The sequence below is a fragment of the Caretta caretta genome, chromosome 11 (genome assembly GCF_965140235.1).
Source record: "Caretta caretta isolate rCarCar2 chromosome 11, rCarCar1.hap1, whole genome shotgun sequence".
In the NCBI taxonomy this organism is placed as follows: Eukaryota; Metazoa; Chordata; order Testudines; family Cheloniidae; genus Caretta; species Caretta caretta.
Window position 1 is genome coordinate 53,429,744 of NC_134216.1, and position 22,378 is coordinate 53,452,121.

The 22,378-nt window shown below is 39.7% G+C and overlaps 1 protein-coding gene across 4 annotated transcripts in view; it reads left to right on the forward strand.

Annotated features, from left to right (window-relative positions):
* The window catches only part of MYO1B (myosin IB), a 185,630-nt gene that overhangs the window by 79,057 nt on the left and 84,195 nt on the right, over positions 1-22,378 (forward strand). For all 4 annotated transcript variants that reach the window (XM_048869686.2, XM_048869682.2, XM_048869684.2 and 1 more), the window contains exons 4-6: positions 10,795-10,889; positions 17,209-17,313; positions 20,804-20,850. In XM_048869686.2, the coding sequence (XP_048725643.1) occupies positions 10,795-10,889; positions 17,209-17,313; positions 20,804-20,850 (247 nt within the window). The remainder of the gene's footprint in view (positions 1-10,794; positions 10,890-17,208; positions 17,314-20,803; positions 20,851-22,378) is intronic.

The following is a 22,378-nucleotide window of genomic DNA, read 5'->3' on the forward strand; positions in this document are numbered from 1 at the left end:
TGGGGTTTCTCTTTTACTATAAACAGCCCCTAATTGTGTTTAACAGTGTATCTGAACCACGCTAGTGTCTTGGATATGCCCCATTTCAAAAAGTTGTACGATGATCCCATCTACAGAGAAAACCAAGATATTTTATATTGCTCTCCCCCGAGCTGGAGGATTTTGCTTAACTCTGTACTTTGCCATAAAATGATAACTAATTGCTTTAAAATATATTGTTTCTTTTAATGGAATAAATACGTTGAACTGCACAAATTAAATGAATGTCAGTTTTGTTTAGGCAACTTGCATTTAATGTGTCTTGTTCAGTCGGAAATTGGGGAGCATTGCCATCCTGAATAATTTTCAAAGATGTACTATGTTCAATACAGAACTTTCGCAGAAACCCTGAGTAAGAGCCCATGTACGGGTGCTTTTAAGGTTCAAGCTTTGAAACTTCCAGTACAGAAAAGGCTTTGTTTCTCTTCAAACTAAATGCAAGATCTTTATAATTCAACAGGTGTTAATCAGATCCAACCATTGATATGTAGCTAACACAAAGGAGTAGTTAAACTCCTAGAAATGTAGCAGGGAAAACCATTTGTTTTTCATATTTCCTCATTACTGCCCTATTCAGCTGTTGCACAACAAATACACATGTATCTTGATGTGCCAGTAAATGGTGGAGTGTGTCTGTCAGGGAAGTGAATGTGAAGCTTTACAAGCCAACTGTTAGAATAACAAAGCTCCAAAAGGTTAAATAAAAACACACAACTTCAGCCACTAGCCTTCCTGATATTATACTGAATTTTTTCCTTTGACTGCAATCACTCACATGCAGAGCTCAGTGGAGTAAGCAATGGCAATTTGTTGGTACACAGATTATATAGCTTTATTAAAGTATCCATATCTTATTTAAAAAAAAAATCCAAAATATACTTCTACAATAAAAGAGAGTAGAGACTGTAGCTGCTTAGGCAATATCACAGATACCACTAGAGCAGATCTGTATTAGGAAGTAAACTATTCAATCACGTATAACTTTTAGCTAAGGGCTGTAACCAGGGCCGGCTCCAGGCACCAGTGTTCCAAGCAGGTGCTTGGGGCTGCAGTTAGAAAGGGGCGGCAGTTCCTCCTGCTGGAGCGCCAGTTCGGCGGCAGCTTCTTCCTTTTGCCGTCCAGCGGCAGTTTTTTTCACTGCTTGGGGCGGCGAAAACTGTAGAGCTGGCCCTGGCTGTAACAACTTGGCTTCTGCAACTTTTTCCTCTCAGAAATAAACTACAGCCCAATAGAGCTATAATGCGTCTTAAAACCCACAAACAAGCAGTCAAACAACTTTTCTTCCTGGAGTTCTATGGAAAAAGGCATCTGTCTCAAATCCCTGCAATACCTATCATTGCAAATACTTTTGCTAATACTCTAACAGGCTCAGCTATGTGTGTTCAAATGGTGAAGTGTCAGTTTGGCTGGCATGGCTACCACTCCTGTATGTTAGGTGTGTGAGAGCTAGATTCCTTGGTCAGCAACTGACCTGGATAATGCTAGGTTTCAGAGTAGCAGCCGTGTTAGTCTGTATTCGCAAAAAGAAAAGGAGGACTTGTGGAACCTTAGAGACTAACAAAAAATTTATTAGTCTCTAAGGTGCCACTGGATAATGCTGTGCCTCTGAAACTGTCCTTTGAAGTGGGAGTCATCCTGTACCACTAAATCCAGAGGGTAGGTAGTGTTACAGGTAATGAGTACTACTATTACGTGGGATCTAGCTTGTCAGCATTGTTTCCACTAATAGAGCTATGGAAAGAGGAAAACAAAACAAACTGCTTTGCTGAAAAGCTCATTTCATAAAGTTTTTGCATTTTTCACTTGAAATAGGGATTCATTCCAGCTGCGAACAAGGAACCTGTTCCATATGTAAAACAAAGTATATTTAACTCCTTTGTGACTGCAGCCATGTTAAAAAAGTTTGGGATGTTTAGAACTGGAACCAGCCTATGTTTTCTCAACTTAATATATAAAAATGGGTGCTTTCATTCCTCTGGATCTTGTGCGTATTGACAGCACAGGCGACTGACCTGTCATCTTGTTTATCCACAGAACTGGTACAACAAGAGCACAGTTCAAGCTTCCCTACTGCTCTGCCCTGCCATTGTGCTTCAACAATATTTTGGAGGGACCACATCTCAGTCCCCCCGCCAATCAGCTCTTTGGCCAGTCTGTTGAAAAGTGTCAGCAAGGGAGCCGATTAAAGGTGTTTTTTGTCACTTGGGCACCACCAGTATATTTTACAAAGCACACTAATATCCAGCTGGGCGACTCATTTCTGATTTCAAATTTGAATTTGCCGAGGGGTACTTACTAGCCAAAGCCATATTCTGATTGGCTGTTTGTCTCTTTTTGATGTCACATTTGTGTATCAACTCCCAGTGGAACAAAGCTATGATCTCCACTTTATGGAAGGGCAAAACTTTTTCCTATTATAAGTAAGGACAAAGTTGATGAGGAGGTAAAGGTAAAAGGAAGCTTTATGTCTGCAGAGAGACTGGGTGGGCGGGAGCAGTTGGTGGAAGGAAAAACTGGCGGGGGGAGAAAGGGAGTTTAGTGACAGTTTCAAACTGCCCGCTCTCCAACCCCAAAATGCTGAGCAGTCCTTTCAGCAGGCATTTGTGCACGGTCAGCATTGGATGGAGGCGTAAGTTGTAAGATGACTTCTCACCTTTTTTGTGCTCTTTAGTATAATTACTGGTAAATGTGCAAAAAGAAACAGAGTACTTGTGGCACCTTAGAGACTAACAAATTTATTTGAGCATAAGCTTTCGTGAGCTACAGCTGATGAAGTGAGCTGTAGTTCATGAAAGCTTATGCCCAAATAAATTTGTTAGTCTCTAAGGTGCCACAAGTCCTCCTTTTCTTTTTGCGGATACAGACTAACACGGCTGCTACTCCAAAACCAGGTAAATGTGAAGAGATGAATTAGATGCAATTGAAAGATGGGGAATATCATACACTCAGTTTGTAGTTCATGTGGATTGTGTTAAGGAGATTTCTTCCTGATTTTTAGAAGTTGGTGTGTTTGGAGCATTTTTCAGTACCAGAGTCCCTATTCAGTGATAGAGGTGTTAGACATACCTGAGAGGACAAAAGGTATGTCTACACTGCAGTTAGACACCCACAGCCAGCCCGGACTCATGGAGCTGGGACTAAGGGGCTGTTTAATTGTGGTGTAGACGTTCAGGGACGGGCTGCAGCTCAAGCTCAAGCAGTGTCCTAGAGCCTGGGCTCCAACCCAAGGCCAAATGTCTACACCTGAATTAAACAGCCCCTTAACCTAAGCCTGTCAGTTGGCACAGGCCAGTCGTGGGTTTTTAATTGCAGTGTGCACACATACCCATAGTCTCTTTTGACTTGCCTCACTTGGGGAAGTTCCCATGGGGCTTGAAGGCTGTGATCTGGGTATAGTGTGCTGGGGAGAATAAGATGGCCCTGCCCTTGGGGAAAAAGAGCGAGTTAAACCTCTGTCAAGGGAGGTTGGATGCAAAGTTAAAAAGCATCTCTTGACCCAGAACATGCCTGAACTGTGCCTTGTCCTGGGGAAGATAAGAAAAGTGTCTGAGTCTGAGTAGAACAGGCCTGAAATAACTGATGATGGATAAAATCTGGAGTGTAGAGAGGTTGAGTATGGGTGAGAACTTTCCCAACACTGGGCTTTCAAATAAGCTCCTCTGACCCTGAAAGAAGACTGTGCCTAAAGTGTTCTGCTGTTAAAAGTTAGCTCTCTTTCTGTAACCAATGAACAGAATTTTTCTTCTGTAAACCATGGCTACTTTTAAAATCAAATGGGTCGGTGTATAAAACTTCACGCGTTGTTCTGTGTCTAATACTATTACACAGTTAGCAGTCTCCCACATAAGTAACATAATATATGAAGGTATACTGAGGTAAAATGCTCCTGCTGATGTGTATATAATCCACACACCATTGTTGATACAACAGATTTCAGAGTTCCTCTCAACAACAAAACTTCTGTAAAATGCAGGGTTGTTGGGAGTAGTTGTTTGTGATTTATTCCTTCTGCCACAACAAGCTTCACAATTTTCTTTGTCCGCATGTATAGACATCAGTTGATTTTATTCTTGTTTTGATTGGCATTTTTAAAAAATGATAGCTGCTCGTTTGTAAAGACCTCGCCTAGGCAAAGCTACATCTATTTTGTAGTCCCCTGCTTTGTTCGCTTAATATAACAGCAAGCTAATCAACCTTCTCCAAGGAAGGGAAAGTGCTGAACACAAAGAATTAAATTGCAAATAGTCTTATGGGAGCTGAGGAATGCATTTTATTTTAGGGCAATTAAGATTAAATGATATTTCAGTACATATAAGTGAATACCTTTTTAATACGTGGTGATAGTATTTTTTTAAACCTGGATAGCTGAATAGCTTCATTCCCTTCCCAAAAATAGAGTAATGTTTAGCAAAATAAAATTTCAAAAACGATTTACACAGCACTCTTCCATGTTGATCCCAGTCTTTAAAGGCACTGAGATTCTTGATACCCAGCTGGGTTTTGTTGTTTCCCCCAACTCAGAGTGGGAGAGAAGCGCTGATTTGTTTGCAATTGTTGTTTTCTTTGAATCTCTCTCTGATTGGTATCCATTTAGATGTTGTGGCAGCAAGGAAATAATGAATGTTACTCTGAATTTTACTCAAACTGGATAAATTACAATTTACTAATTTATTAATACTTCTGTATTAACATAAAAATATCAAACAGATTATCCTCTACACGTGCAAATATAATTAACTGCATATCGTTTACAGTATAGCCTGGCAATATGCTTATCTGTGATGGGGTAGAAGAGGATTACAATGGCTGAGTTCCAAGGAGAGTGACTAAGTATAAGTAAATTGGAAGACTCAAAAAATAGAATTTTTTTAAAGTAGAGAATGAGTTAGAAGTTACATTCCAAGACAAAGCAATAGGCCTTAACATGGGATCTGAAAAGAATCAAGGATTCAGTTAGGCTCAGAGACTTGGAGTCTATTCCAGATGGTGGAGGCAGCTTGGAGGGGAGGATCTGCCACCTGCTGTGGAGAGACAAGGAAACAGAAGACACTGCTGTCTGATTAGCACGGGGAACATTCTAAGTAACTGCAAGCAGGGGAAGAGATAAGGTGGGGGAATTACGAAGACAAACCTCGAGGACTAAGAAGGATGAGGAAAGAGTAGCTAGTGCCAGGGCCAGCTCCAGGCACCAGCCAAGGAAGCAGGTGCCTGGGGCAGCACGTCTGGGTCTTCGGCGGCAATTCAGTGGCGAGTCCTTCATTCTGTCTCTTCCACTTCGGCGGCAGCTCAATCGGGTTTTTCTTTTTTTTTCTTCTTCGCCGCTTGGGGCGGCAAAAAAGCTGGAGCCGGCCCTGGTTAGTGCTGAGGTGAGAGAAAATCATCAGCTAGTCCATGGTGGTTAACCACATGTAGAAGGGTATTTTACTATTGTGAAAGGGACAGATGCCAGAATGAAAATGATCAAAGAAGTTGTTTTGGGAGTGACATTGTTTTATTTAAATCATGACATTTTTCTAGGTTTTGCTAAGAAAGGGAAGATGACAGATGATTGTTATGAAAACAAGAGCAAAGGAATTTAGAGTGGGGCAGTGGTGGCAATCTTGAGCACTCAGGTAGGTGGTGAGTGATTACTGCTGGGAAGGGAACAAAAGTTTGGAGGCAGGAAGAGACAGGATACAGTCATTAAAGGCCAAATTTGGAAAGGTGCCTGTTGGGATTTTAAATCTGGCCCTAAGTGTCCTTTGCTAAAAGGATGATGTCTAAGAGACTGGAGGGAGGGAAGCAAGGGAAAGCTGAGTACTACGGATGGGGATAGAAGACAATAGTTGGTGGAGGTGGGCAGTAATGCATTGTAGTTAAAATTGAAAATTCCTTGCAAGTACTCTGAAACTTGCAAGTAAAAGTGGAGCATAGAGCTTGGTAGGGGAATGAAGATTGTCAATGCTTTTTGCATTCATGGATGTAGTCTCAATGTAGTGATTAACTTTCAGATATTTATGTTCTTTAGTTTTATTTCTCTGATAAGCAAGTCCTCAGTGAACGTGTACTCCAGCATAAAAACCCAGGGTTGTGAGTTCAATCCTTGAGGGGGCCATTTAGGGACCTGGGGCAAAAATTGGGGATTGGTCCTGCTTTGAGCAGGGGGTTGGATTAGATGACCTTCTGAGGTCCCTTCCAACCCTGATATCCTATGATTCTATGAAATGGATGTAAAGAAAACAAAACAAAATACTGGGGTCAAAACAAACTTTTCAAAATCAGTGATAATTCCAGTTGTTTGAAAGTACACAGCCTAAACACTTTGTGCTATGAAAAGTACTATGGCTATAGAACAAGGAACGTCGTGATTGATCTAGATATGGGTAGCATTTAGGATTCAAATTGTTCCTATACTTAGATCTCAACTAAGGGAGAACTTCAGTAAATATTGTATCCTTGATGTGGTAGGAGAATAACATGGTTGACTTTTATATTAAAACTTACAAATGAAAGAAGAGTTTATAATAACGTGTGGTAAATGACATTGCTGACACACTCATAAAATAATTCAAATCATACGGTTCACAACTGTCTTTTAGCTAAGAACTACTTTAAAGATCTATTTAGGTTCTGTAATTATATGGTGGCTCAGAAGAGTGGCATGTGGTTTAGGTTTATGAATGTTGACATCACTGAGGAGTACACGTTAATGCTACCAAAAGAAAAGGAGAAGTAGAAGGATTATTTGTGGTCGTTAAATTATGATAAAAACTAAACTGAGATCTATTTTTACAGAGCATGAGACCATTTTTAATCGTTTATAACGAATAGAGGATGTACCTGGAAAGGGGTAGGGATCTAATTTTTATTACACAGCAAGAAGAGGATAGAAAATGTATAAAATACTCTACAATAATGGTGTATTGTTAAATTAGACATGATGGGTGAATCTGTTACTTTTTTATTTTAAATAAACATTTATGTTCCAAACTCTGACACAGATGGCACTAATTCTGTGTAGGCAGTGCCACGAATGCAGAAAATTCTTTAAAAGGCTTGCTACTAAAACACTTCCTGGGCTATGCCATCTAGAACTTAATTTGTGAAAGGCATAGCCTGAACTTCAGGGTAAACATACAACTTGCATGAGGAAAGTTTTATTAACTGTGTGTGTGAATTTTTTGTCAGTGTAAGTGAACTTGATTTGTCTTGTGTGTCTGGATATACTCTTTGATATGCTATTTGAAGATTGTATTAGGCTTTCCAGCATTGTATAGTGGTGAGGTTTCCTCAGAAAAAGAAAACATTCCAAATAAACACACAACAGCCCTGGCTGAATTATGCAAGGCCAGGTGATTTGGATAAAAATGACTGTTTTCCTTTCTTTTAAATTTCTGGTGGTTGTTTATGACCTTATACTTCAAGTTTCCATGTGAAGAAAGACTTCGTTGCTTGTGCATTGTTCTTCTGAGGTGATTGATTGTGTGTGTTTGAAGACAATCACTAATGGTGTACAATCCATGTAGGGCTAGTGATAGTGGCATTTCAGCACTAGAGAATTCAGTAGCCTTGTTAGAGGTGAATGATTTTAAGGTGACACATTCAAGATATGAATTAGGAATGTGTTGGTTGCCCTAAAATTGCCGATGAGGTCTCCACAGTTTTCTGGTGTAATACTGTCAAGCAGAGGTGCTGGAACTAGGGGTGCTGGTGATGCTGCTACACCCACTGGCTCAAAGTAGTTTCCATTATATACACTGTTTACAGTTTGCTTCAATGGCTCTCAGCACCCCCACTATACAAATTGTTCCAGCCCCCCTGTGTCAAGTGAGGACTGATGTTTGCAAACCTGGTACTTCAGTAGTAGAAATACCATTTGTTTGTGCTGGGGTGGTATTCTTGGAGATGATGGATGAGACCGTTTGAAGGACAAACGGCACTGGATTCTATGGCTGGATGGGCTTGGTGAGCTAACCATTCTGTGACTTCACTTAAAAAATGACACTGTAGTGTTTATATGAAAGCTGTCTTCCAGAAACAAACCCATGGAAACCACAGCTTGCGTTGTTAATATCCCATCTGCCTGGGAAGGAGTACTGTGGAAAGGGATCTAGGAGTTATAGTGGATTACAAGATAAATATGAGTCAACAGTGTAACGCTGTTGCAAAAAAAGGAAACATCATTCTGGGATGTATTAGCAGGAGTATTGTAAGCAAGACACAAAAAATAATTCTTCAGTTCTACTCCATGCTGATTAGGCCTCAGCTGGAGTATTGTGTCCAGTTTTGGGCGCCACGTTTCAGGAAAGATGTGGACAAATTGGAGAAAATCCAGAGAAGAACAACAAAAATGATTAAAGGTCTAGAAAACATGACCTCTGAAGGAAGACTGAAAAAATTGGGTTTGTTCAGTCTCTGGAGAAGTGAAGACTGAGAGGGGACATAACAGTTTTCAAGTACATAAAAGGTTGTTACAAGGAGGCGGGAGAAAAATTGTTGTTCTTAACCTCTGAGGATAGGACAAGAAGCAATGGGTTTAAATTGCAGCAAGGGCAGTTTAGTTTGGACATTAGGAAAAATTTCCTAACTGTCAGAATAGTTAAGCACTGGAATAAATTGCTTAGGGAGGTTGTAGAATCTCCATCATTGGGGATTTTTAAGAGCAGGTTGGACAAACACTTGTCAGGGACATGGTCTAGATCAGTGCTACTCAAAGTGATGGTCTGCGGTCTGGTGCCAGTCCATGAGCCATCGGCTGCCGGTCTGCGCGCACATTGGGAAAAAAAAAAGTTGCCGGTCCCTCACATCAGATAGCTTGAGAAGCACTGGTCTATATAACACTTAGTCCTGCCCTGAGTGCAGGGGACTGGACTAGATGACCTCTTGAGGTCCCTTCCAGTTCTATGATTCTGTGATCTCTTCTCTGCCCCCTCCCTGGACCCCTACTGCTGCCTGAAGGCCCTTGGCCCATTTTGCTTCTTCCCTCACAGATTGCTTTGAAAGAATGTTGCTTAAAATTAACTATGATGAACATATTTACACAGATAAGTCTAAGAGGCATGTGTTACACTCTCAACTTTGCAAGTTTATCTGCAGCACCTTTAAGGAATATTATTCTCTTCCTGAATGTGTCCTACCAGAGAATCTTGTGAATCTAGCAACTGTACTTTGGATATGTGACAATAGGGCTGCTGCCAGGAATTGCATCATGGTCTCTCGGCAGCAGTGGAGTCTTTTCTTTGCTACTGTTGTTACATGCTGGCCATATCGCAAATCAGCTCTATTTCAGTGTTAAACACATTAGAGCTCTCTACTTTCTTGTACTTTAAACAATTTTCACATCTAGTTGAATCATTGAGTTCAAATTCTAAAGATGAATGGGTCTCCAGAGCAGAATTAAAAGTTTTAGGAATCTCCTCATCAATGCCAGATACATCAAGAGGAGTTGGACATCTTTGGTTTGCTGTGGTTAAAGTGGCTAGTGCATCAATCTGTTCTTAAATATGAGTTACCAGTTAGCGTCTTGTTTCTGCGTCTTGTTGGGCATGGATGTTTCCAAACCATCTTGAGCTGTGTCTAATGTTATAAACTAAGCAAGATCAGGCCTAGTTAGTACTTGAATGAGATCTTCAGGGAACAACCAGGTGCTGCAGGAAGTAATGTTGGCAGTACAATAGATAGCACTCTTAATAGCACTGTATGATGTGCTGTATACAGTTTCATTGTCAGCCAAAGATCCAAATTGTCCGACAAATTGCTATGATTTTGTCTCGTGGCCTGTGTGTGTGTATGTTCCTGTATAGTAGGCCTGAAGTCTCTGCTAGTGCAGAGAAGATTATGTCAATTCTTAATCTGTTTTTTAGTTCCAAATTATGTAACGCCACCCTAAATTTGGTTTCCAAATGTCAGTAATTCAGCTAATCAGAAAACATGAAAATATGCCAAGGAACAATGACAAGCCACGGACTGATAGTTAATGTTTTAAACATGCCGTGTGTACTTTAACCATTCAAATTATATTCATAATATTTTAATAAGATTTTTAAGGGTTTCTCCCACTTCTTTAGAGGGGAAATTGTTTTGGAATATAACATGCAGTGGTTTGGAGGAAATTTGCTTGAATGAAGGAGTGGAATTGGGGAAGTATGTGCCAGGGGAAAGTATAAGATCACAATGGAGGTTTGACTGATTTCCTGCCTGAAGCATCTTCCTCTCAGTGGAAGAGCAGAGCATCAACCCCCTTCTTGCATGTTAGTAGTGATATGAATAAGATAAATTCTAACCACAAATATAGTTGAAATAACAAGTTGATACAATATCTCATTGCAGTGCTTTGATTGTGGGTTGTAAACTTATGTTGTTACTTGACTCTGAAAATACTGGCATTTCTTATAGTGGCAGCTAAATGAATACTTACATGGACGGATGTATGTCTGCAAATTCTGAAGGCTTTAATGAGTCTCTAAAAGAGTGTGGTGGAGGGAAGTAACTTCTATTTCTTTCCCAGGCCCATTCTAGAACTGTAATTATGAAATAAATCAGTAATCACGAACATCCATGTTAGACTTTCTTGGCTCATAGGATTCCAAAGAAGCTTCAGTTCTCCATTTATCACTTGGTATAGTGCTTAGGAAGCTACATAGCATTGTTTTAATGCTATCTGAACCTCAAGGACATATTTTATATATATATATATATAATGTCTTGATGATATATATATAGTCTTGATGACATTTGCTTATTTCTCTGCTAAATTCATCATCTTTTACTTTACAGCTTTGCTCTGTCAGATGAAGCATACAGATCCCTCAGGGACCAGGATAAAGATCAGTGTATTCTTATTACTGGAGAGAGTGGAGCTGGAAAAACAGGTAATATACAGCTTTGTCTTCTCCATGCTCCCCTCCAAAAATATGAGAGGGTGTTGGAGTTGTCTCTTTGCAGTTGCTCCATGCAGTAAACTAATTGCATCATATGTGTGCTAGGTGTGACATTGCATTGAGTGTTGTTGCATAAATGCAATTCCATTGTACTGGTGCGATGTCATGATATCGATGTGCAAATCATCCTTTTGGTGACGCTATATTGCAAAGGTCAAAATAAATTCAGGATTCACTTGCCTTGCAGAATACACTCCAAGCCTGTGAAAACTGGACCTCCCCTGCCGTTTTGGGATTGGTTGAAAACCCTGGAAAGCATTCACTAAAGCCTTTAAATATAGGACTTTTAATTTCATACACTATTTATATAAAAACCATAATGGTGATGGCTTTGGAAATGAAATCTCTCATGCTGTGCTCAGCTACACTTAGTACACTGGCAAGCGTACAAGATAACTGCATTTCTCTCAAGCAAAGCTGGAATAATTTGAGAAAATTCTCAGTTCATTGAAAAGTATGGAATTGTGTGGGGGTAAATGTCACTTTCATAACTGTTCACCTTGAAAGCTCATTTAAAAAAAAATCAATTGCATTATAGTCTCAAATAGCAATTTAATAGAGCTGCTGAGGAAAAGAAACAGCAGGTACAGAACACTTAAATTTGTTTCTACATCATCTGAGCGATTGTTTCTGAAGGCAGGAAGACTTATGGCTTATTATGCATCCAGTAAACAAAAGTAAAATTGGTGGAAAATTAAACCACCAAGTGTACATATTGTAAGACTGCATAGAGAGTTGCTTCATTTGGGGGACATAGGGTTGGAAGGGTTTTGCACCTTCGTATTCTTAATGTGCATTCTCAAAAGTTATGTCCTTTTCTTTATTGCCCCTTTTGTGACTCCTGAATGAGAGGCTTTGACATTCTGTAATTCTTTCCTTTTCCAGTTCTGTGATGGGTGGTCTACTGAGTAAATAAGCATATTAAAAATAATCTTAAATTCCCTTAAAACAAGTTCACTGCACAGTAGTTCAAACTTCATTAATAGTTGAAAGGAATTCTTTAGTGATATATATTATATTGCTCCGGATTTATCCTGATGTCATCAGAAAGTGCACACTTACCCTAAATTACATTACATTCACTTATGTGCTGCTTTAGTTCTTTTTTCACTCAAAGCTTGAGTAGCCCTTCCCAAAGAATTTGGACTGTTTAGGGAGATTTGTCAGATCAGATAGCTGAGGAACACTTAAGCATGCAGAGTAGTCTCTTATTTCACTGCTGCACATCAGCCTGATTGTCTCAGCATCATTAGGAGCCTTTGATCCATGGTAAAGATCTTCCATTTCCTCACAGCTACTGTCCAGTTTAAACCTAGCTGTGATCCTTTAGGGGATGCCGCCAACAAAAAAATCATGTTTGTCTCAGTAATTTCTTCCCTGCTGTTTCAAGTGGATCCTTTTGGACTACAATAACTGGAAGAGATTAGAGAGAATATTTGTTTATTTTGTGCTTTCAGCAGCACTTTGTGTGTAACCAGTTTCATAGCTTTCCTCTGTTGTTTTTGCGAAGGTCTAACCCAACAGGGCAGGGAGAAAAACTGATTGGCTCAGGAGATTTGGGAGGGAAGCGTAAAACCTGAAACAACTCTTAACTTGTTTTGTTTTAAAACTGAACAGATAAAAAAGGGACACAATCATTTGTAATGCCCTGCTACTGCCTTCATACCATACAGAATGGGTGCTTTGTAAACAGAGAGATACACAGTACTTTATTCTCCACAGAAAGGCCTGACAGTTTTCCATTTCTTGTCTCCATTCCCCTCTACTGCTCCACTGAAAATGGCTCCTTCAGCACTGAGGGATCTTTTTTGTGGAGGATGGGCATGAAGCTCCAACTCGTGTGTCCTACCTCATCTGATCACTAGTCCAACTGCCAAAAGCTCTTTTTCACCCAGAAAGATTGCAAGCATTCCACCCACCCAACTGACGGGGGAGGGAAATTAGAGCCTAAGGTTGAGACTCTTAAGAACGTCCATGTAGAAACAGAATATCATTCCACTTAACACCTGAGCTAGGGTTGCCTAGGATTGTCCGGGAGTCTCCAGGAATTAAAAAATAATCTTTAATTAAAGATTGTCCTGTGATGAAACCTCCAGGAATACGTCCAACCAAAATTGGCAACCCTAACCTGAGCATGTGTTCAGACAGCAAATCTAGATTTAAATCAGTCTTTATCCCTTAGCTCATCAGCCACTTCTGCTCATACGTTTTCTATGACAGATTCATATTACTGCATTAAGTCAACTCTTTAGATCAGCCTCTTTTTAGTTTTTTGGGAAAATAAGTGTAGTTAAATAAATGGATTGCTTTCACCTCCAATATGGCTACCCTTTCCGATGTATAAAAGGTATTAATATGAAGTTAACATGTAGCATTGAAAAGACTTGTTCAACATTTGCTAAAAAACATCACTTGACGCTGATATCTTTTGGTTTTGGTTAAGATTTGGAGAATGATTATGCTGGTATTATTAGATCTATCAGAAGCCTTTCATACCATTGACCATGAGGTGGTGTCAACTGTCTTGTAGACTTGAGTGTGTGTAGTAGACAGGATTGTGTTGCAGATGTTTTGTCCTTTCTGAGATCTCTGTGAGAAGAATATTTGGACAGACAGGAGTATTTGCTCTGGTGGCATTCTCATGGGTTTCCCCAAGGTGTGGAAATATTCTTGGTTTTGTGGATTGCATTTTCTTGTACAAAGAGGATGTCTTGCTACTGCTTTTTTTGTCCTAATATTTCTAATCTGTCAAAGGTACTTGGAGACTTGCATAGGTTTTTCTCATATGTTGAAATAAAGTAAAAGTTTGGATATATATCCAAAATTATCCAGACTTCTTTGGCTAGAAAGCTGATTGGGAGTTTCATTATGTTTCTGATACATAGTGGGTTTAGGCAGACTGGAATAAGAGACCAAGAGAATAGCTTTTCATGTATTTTGATACTTCTGTTTTTATTCTAATCTGCAAGTAGGACATGCAGAAGCGTGTACATTTTTTTAAAAAAAGTACCTGAATTTTGTTGACCATCAAAGATTCAAGTCAGTTCTTATTTTTGCCCTAATTTGTTTGCCTGTCTGTACATCAGGTGTAACAGGGGAGACACTCAGAAAAATCAATGAGGAGTCCTTGTGGCACCTTAGAGACTAACCAATGTATTTGGGCATAAGCTTTCCTGGGCTATAACCCACTTCATCAAATGCATGGAGTGAAAAATACAGTAGGCAGACAAAGATGGGAGTTGCCTTACCAAATTGGAGCGGCGGTCAGTACTAATGAGGCCAATTCGATCAGGGTGGATGTGGCTTATTCCCAACAGTTGACAAGAAGGTGTGAGTATCAACAGAGGGAAAATTACTTATTGTAATGACCTAGCCACTCCCAGTCTTTATTCAAGCCTAATTTGATGGTGTCAAGTTTCAAAATTAATTTCAGTTCGGCAGTTTCTCACTGAAGTCTGTTTTTGAAGTTTTTTGGTTGAAGAATGGGCACTTTTAAGTCTGTTATTGAGTGTCCAGGGAGATTGAAGTGCTCGCCTACTGGTTTTTGAATGTTAAAATTTTTGATGTCTGATTTGTGTCCATTTATTCTTTTGCATAGAGACTGTCCGGTTTGGCCAATGTACATGGTAGAGGGGTATTGCTGGCACATGATGGCATATATCACATTGGTAGATGTGTAGGTGAACAAGCCCCTGATGGTGTGGCTGATGTGGTTAGGTCCTATGATGGTGTCCCTTGAATAGATATGCGGACAGAGTTGGCAACGGGGTTTGTTGCAGGGGTTGGTTCCTGAGTTAGTGTTTCTATTGTGTGGTGTGTAGTTGCTTGTGAGTATTTGCTTCAGGTTGGGGTGTTGTCTGTAAGCGAGGACTGGCCTGTATCCCAAGGTCTGTGAGAGTGAGGGATTGTCCTTCAGGATAGGTTGTAATACTTGATGATGCGTGGGAGAGGTTTTAGTTGGGGGCTGTAGGTGATGGCTAGTGGCGTTCTGTTGTTTTCTTTGTTGGGCCTCTCCTGTAGTAGGTGACTTCTGAGTACCCTTATGCCTCTGTCAATCTGTTTCTTCACTTCCCCAGGTGGGTATAAAGACTGGGAGTGGCTGGGTCACTACAAAAAGTAATTTTCCCTCTGTTGATACTCACACCTTCTTGTCAACTGTTGGGAATGGGCCACATCCATCCTGATTGAACTGGCCTCATTAGCACTGACCGCCCCACACTTGGTAAGGAACCTCCCATCTTTTCATGTGCTGTATATTTATACCTGCCTACTGTATTTTTCACTCCATGCATCTGATGAGGTGGGTTATAGCCCGCGAAATAAATAAATTTGTTAGTCTCTAAGGTGCCACAAGGACTCCTCGTTTTTGCTGATACAGACTAACGTGGCTAGCCCTCTGAAACCTGTCACTCAGGAAAATGGAGCTTTTTGTGGAGTGTTTATAAGGAGAAATGGCCCTGCTCTTTTTTAGCCTATTAAAAATACTCCAAATAGCCCCCAAATCCTGAAAAATTTTGTGAATGATCTTATTTTACACCTCTACATCTCGAAATATTACGTGTTTGCGAAGCCTTGTAAAGGCAAGCTGTGGTTGAAGCAGACGGTGTAACTGTCTGTGTTAGGGTGACCAGATGTCCCGATTTTATAGGGACAGTCCCGATATTTGGGGCTTTTTGCATCTATTACCCCTCCATCCCCTGTCCTGATTTTTCACACTTTCTGTCTAGTCACTCTAGTCTGTGTGCTAGAGTCTTGCTCCCGCACCGCAGAGGCTGGGGTGATGGCAATTGCTCTCCTTTCCATCTGGAATAGCAGCCTGTGCGCCCCTGTCCCCCACTTTCCCCATCATCCCCTCTCCCAATACTTTCCGATGTTGCTGTGGTATTGGCAGGGTTGGCAAGAGCAGTGTCAGTTGTAGAGGATACCTTCTGGAAAGAGCTATTGTTTCAGGCTATTGGCGGACTGGGGTAGGCATCACTGCATTGGTTTGACTTGGGTCCCATTTTCACGCTTTTCTTTGCAACCGGTGAGGGCTGGGAACCTTTGTAAAAATGAAAGCTGAGATTCTGCTGAACTCATGTGATTCCAGGAGATGAGGCCCTGGGCACAGGCCTGCCATACCTATCTGTGTCTGTTTGCTGAATTCAACTTAGGGACAGAAACAACCAGTTAATACTAAGCAAATTTTGCTTAAACAGAAGAGCATCAAAATTCAAGGAGAAACCGTTCGTTTGTTTGTTCTTTGCTGAAATCAGACCCTTAAATATGTACCAGATCTTTGAAAGGAGAAAGTAAATGAGTTTTTATGATCATTGTATTGATTTGAGTGGGATTCCTGCTGTTAGTAATTATATTGTATTTAAAGTTGTATTAATGCATATTCTGTGAGTTACCCCAAATTGGGCAATCTTGCATCATATTAAACACTGCATACCTGTTTTAAACCTTACTTGCTCAGCTCCTGTCACAGCTGCTCTCTTTGCTAAACAATATTATCATAAGATCCAGACTATTTGTTTTATGTAATCTTTACTTATATTATTTGGATGGGTCATTGACACTGATTTGATGTTTACATAACTGGGATTTTAACAATTTTAGAACTTGTTCAAACTTGCTTATGTTAAAATTAACACAGTGAAATTATGTTCATTGACTAAATTAATGGTTTGTATTCTGTAATCTGTTTTAAAATAGACTGCATTAATTACTTATTTAGACTTTTATAGCTACCGTTATGTGATGTGTGTGTACGTGTGTGATTTGATATATAATATGCAAAAACCAAATAAATCTACTAAATCTAATGACTGACTGATTGATTTAGTAGTTTTATTGGCTTTTGCATTTTGCAATGTTAAGGCCCATTGTCCGTAGCCTGACATGTTGCAGATGATTTTTCATACTATTAGCTTGTTGAGTCACTTTTACTCAAGCCGAATGGAAAAGAACCTATATATGCTTGGTTCACTAGTGTTCAGCATCGTTTTGCTTGGGTCCAGGCCATTGAAATCATTAGGTCTCAATGTGCACACAGGGGTCTGAGTGCATGGGCCTCATCACACCATCAGGGCCTGAGTAGTATCAAGAAGAAAGAGATATGTGGAGGAGGATTGGGGTCTTTAACTCCTGCTGGAATGGTAAAAATGTTAAGGTACACAAGCCTGCATAATAAATAAAATATTTGTGCCAGTTTTCGGGACTATTTCTCACTTTGATCTTTTTTTATCCTCTAATCTACACCCCTCAGAGGCCAGCAAGCTTGTTATGTCTTATGTAGCAGCTGTTTGTGGAAAAGGAGCAGAAGTTAATCAAGTAAAAGAACAACTTTTACAGTCAAATCCAGTGCTTGAAGGTAAGGATCTAATAATGCGTGTAGAAAATACATTGCTTCCTGTACTGCATCCTCCTACCAGGTCAGCTGGCTTTGTTATTTACAGTATCTGAAAGTATAGTTGGTGCTTTATAGGATTCCAGAAATAAGCCTTACAATTATTCAGATGTGGAAGGTTCTTTTTAAATAGAACTATTTTTGTTTAAATTGATTCTTTATTGGCAATACTGAAAGAGTGGGTTTTTAGTAAGGAAGCAAATGAGGATGTCAGCTTCTGGGCTAACTGCACTTTTGTTCCCTTCTGATTTCTTTGTGAATGTGTCTCAGGTATCTAGCTGTCACCTGCTAGTCTTTCACTCTCCGACTGCAGTCTGCTGTGATCAACCATGATTAACTTAGTAGATCTGTGTACCTTGGGTTCATAGCTCACAAAAGCGTCTGCTCAAATAAATTTGTTAGTCTCTAAGGTGCCACAAGTACTCCTTTTCTATCTGCAGTTTGTTTCTCTTAGGGAGCTATGGGAGTGGTAATGAGTGACCAAACAGCCTTATAAAGCCAAGTATTTATTTAGAACAAAAGGATTTTAGACAGGGTGATTTAAATCACTGGTCAGGAAAACTTGATGTAATCATGGATTTCTACATAAAAGTGCATTCTTGTTGGTTGTTATAACCTTAATATATATTCTTCATAACTCAGAGATAGATGTAGGTTTCATTTTTAGAAGGTACACACTATACATTTTTAAGTGATTTATTTAGAAAACTTTTCAGATTAGTTTTACAGCTATATCAGAAAATGAATGATTGTTTGGTTATTTCATTTACCAAAGGTAATTGAAGCAGATATTTATGAAGCCATTGGGAGGTGAACTATCTCCAATTCAGCAGGTTAATCATTAATATTTGGAAGATTTTCTTGCCTTGCTGTATTAGGAGGAGAACATCACCAGACAGACATTTAAATTGTTTTATTTAACTAAAACAACAACGTTATGTATTCTGGAATTTTTCTTCAACAGCAAACATATAATATTTTAACAAAACAAGCAAGACTTCCCATGACGTTGTTTTATTTAGGCAACCAGACCTTGCATTTCTTTGTTGCATTGTTTGCATTTTGCATGCATGCCTGTCTTACCCACAGGCAGAGGAACTTCATTAAAATATTCCCAAACTGGATCTCTTTTAGGGCCTGCTGCCATTATAAGTTTTCCCTTCTAGTGAGAGAATGGTATGGTAGATCTCAAATCAATGAAGGCTACACTCAGAAAGACCTCAAGACTTCTGGAATATGGTGCTCAAACAGTTTCACTTTTGTTTCTACTGCCTGTCCCTCCCTTCTCACATTTATCTCCAGATTTCTTCTCCTTGTCCAGATCTATTCTGCCCCCACCAATCTTCTATTCATTGAACTTTTTGAAACTTTGCGCTTTTAGAGAGAGGTAAGGGATTGACTGTGTACACAAATTTGCAGAGGGACAATAGGGTTCTCTCTCTCTCTCTCTCTCAACATTTTTGCTGTTAACAAGCACATTCTCCACCCTGATTTCAGAGACAACAGATGTTAAAAACAATAAACCAGGATATATGCTTGCCTCTCTTTTCCTAAGGCTTGCCTGTCCCTGGATCTGGAGAAAGATCTAACTCTTTGACTTCTCTGTAGAGCTGCTCACTGTGTCCACCCCTGTTCCTCTGATAGCCCGTCACAATTGACTCCCCCAGCCCTCTCCTCACAAGGGCTTTTTAACTGTTCAGTATTTTTTTGCTCTCTGGGCTCCTACCCTGGGAAAGCAAGACTTGCATCTTCCTTGGAGACATAGGGAGCCATGAAGTTAATAGTTTCGCTGTTGTGTTGTAATTGCTGCCTCCCCCTACCCCCAAGAGTTTGTTTGAAGGTTGCTTATCTAGATTCATTGTCTTGTCTCCCTGCTAGCCCTTCCGATGGCCCCCTATTAAGATAGAACAATACATTCATACAAGGAAGTGTTATAGTCTAATCTATAATAATTTCACCTTGCTGACCAGTGTTCATGCAGTGTTCAAGTGATTTTCTCTCCGTATTCTTTAATTATTATGATATAATTCCGTGTCCATCAGTGGGTTCTCTTTTTGCAAACAAAGTGGGATTCTGTGTATTGAGGCATTATGGAAAAAGGCATGCAAATGGAAGTGAAGGAAGGAAGGGGACATAAAATTTACTATGGGAGGGGAATAGGAAATGTGCTAAGTGATAATGAATGTCCTCTCACAGGCAAGATCTGTCAGTGTACCATGCAATGGTCCTGTTAGTGCTGCTGAAACAGTATCTGGTACCAAGTGGGGTTAGCTATCCACCTCTTTTGGGGGGTCAGGACCTGCCGTTTGAGAAACCCTGACTTAAAAGTATGATGTTATATAATCATGATGTGTATGGGCACTTCTTGCTTCTTTTGAGAATTTAGCATTGCTGTTTGTGCTGCCTGTTGCTGTGTTGTCCTGCTTTTGGTTGCATTCCTGTAAAAGAGAAGACACACCATATCTTCCCATGATTAACAGTAACCATGCTATGACCAAGTACCAGCTGCTGCATTTTAGATTTTTTACAATTTAGATCATATTCTATGCCTTTATGTGCAGTTGCATTTAAACTAAGCTGTAATGCAAGAAAATGGCAGAAATATGTTATGTTTGCATAAGTTATCTTACGGGAATGCTCTGCTTTTTAACTATACTGCTAATGTAAATTAACATGAGAAACAGTGAATTTAGGAGAAAACTGTCTCTGATTCTTCATAATGGAAAGTTTGTTTTTAGTTCTGTGCATGATTACAAATGAGTCTCGTGTGTAGCACTGTATTTAATTATATGTTTGTTAAAAAGGTGACTTATTCCACTGTATAAAGTTTTTTTTTTAAAACAGTTCTGTCACTTTTAACCCTGGCCTCCAAGAGCAACAAACTCTGTCTTTTGGCTCCAGTTCTTTGACGCAGAATAGTCTCTCCATGCAAATTTGTTAAAGCTGAGAAACATATATTTTTCACTCAGTGTCAACTTTACTTGAGTACTGAAAGTATAGATATATATTTTGTGACAAGTTAGCTCAAAGCCTTCTGCAATGAGCACGAGCACTATATTTCATAATAGCGAGTGACACACTTCCATTTGACAAACACAGCTTTACAGGATGAAATCTAATTCCTTAACTTGCCCTACAGTTTATTTTGAGTTCATGTTGCATGCACGTTGTAAGCTGGTAGTTGCCAGGCATAGTTCAAAACCACGTTGACCATAATGTTGGGAAAGTTTTTTCTTCACTGGCTCTTATTGTTAGAAAACTTCAAACTAAACTGATTTTTATAAATCCATCTTCAGCAACTGATAATGATGTCTCAAACACAGGACAGTGCTTTGTTTTCCATCAGGCATCGATTTGTTTATTTTTGTTTTTGCATAACATACAGTCATGACTTGTTTTTTAGTATTTAAATGTTTTTACCATGTTTCATTTATTTTTTGTTCTTTCCTACCAGCTTTTGGAAATGCCAAAACTGTAAGAAATGACAACTCTTCTAGATTTGTAAGTATATGTACAAGGCACAGAAGATCGTACATATAGTGTAAAGGAGATAATTCCTATCAAAGTTTAGAGTGTGATAGATATTTATGTAGTTACAGAAGCCTGGGCAGTATCATGCGTGTCTGGAGTAGATGTTCTAATAGGCATTATTGCTCATCTGCAGTATATTTTTAAAGTCTGTGTTAATTAAGAAAACATTTAAGTGGACTGTGTCAACTTGTTCCAAACCAAATTTTGTCATGTCTTGAAATTCTTAGAATCTGTTGGTATTTCCTTAAATTATGTCATCGGACCTTCTCCTTAACATGGGACATAGAATTTCTCCGAGCCCATGTAGATCCTTCGCTTACTGCTTCACAGCAAGCTTTTAAAACTTACTCCAGCACCAGCTGGTTCTCCAGAAGGCAGGGGTTTGTTGCTGTGGAGGTTAATCCCTATTCTGAGGAGGAAACGAGTCCATCAGTCACTTCCCAGAATTTCTAAGGCTTTGTAGCAAGTGAGTAACCCATGTGGTACTATCTATCTTCCTTTTAGAATCAAGCTGTACACCAGGAGGCAAAGGGCCACTTGAAATCCCACCTGACTGGTGGGTAAGTACTTGGGCAGCTAGCCTGAGTGGCTGCCGGTGCTGCCGTGGCCACGCTGCCATTTTTAGCAGACTAGCTTAAGCAGAGCTACTGTGTTTCTATACCCTGTACTGGGAAGCACCCTTCTAGCTGCTGTGTAAATATAACCAGACATCCAAAAACTATCCTTTTTATCAGGGATAGGAGGCCTCATCCCAGCACTGTAGGTTTCTGTAAACTCAGTCTGCCCCATGGGGAATGGCACGTAGCTCTCATGCTCCCTAATTACCTGCATGCATGTGGGAGAGTCATTTCATTCTAGAGCTAGGCTAACTCTTGCTTGGTTAGTGGCTTTGAGCAGAAGCAGAGGGATCACTTGGATAAGGGATCTTTCTCCATCTGCATCTTTCACCTCTGAAACTATTTAAATAGACCAAAAGGAGTACTTGTGGCACCTTGGAGACTAACCAATTTATTTGAGCATTTAGTCTCTAAGGTGCCACAAGAACTCCTTTTCTTTTTGCGAATACAGACTAACACGGCTGTTACTCTGAAACCTTTAAATAGACCAACATTTCTGCTGAATACTTTAAACTACCCCACACCCACCATAGGAGCTAGATCTGTGGTAATTTGGGACGTGCACAGCCGAGAAAACAGATATTTCCTGTTAGGTGAGACCTGTAAACAGCAATGACTCTTTTTCAGAGTTGTTGTTATTCCCATTATATAATTGATCTTCCTAGTAAGTAGATGAAAAGACAGTATGTTGGGAGGAACTTGGTTCTCTTGTCTGCTTATGTTCCTAAAGTCGAAGTCAGATTCTATTCCTTTGTTTGCCCAAGGCAAATAATATTAATGAAGGATTAAAAGATTTTTTAAATCATCTTCAGCACTAAGGGAGGGCAAGTATACTTTTGCAAGCATTGGTAGGTTTTCATGACATTTTTACAAGGCTGAAC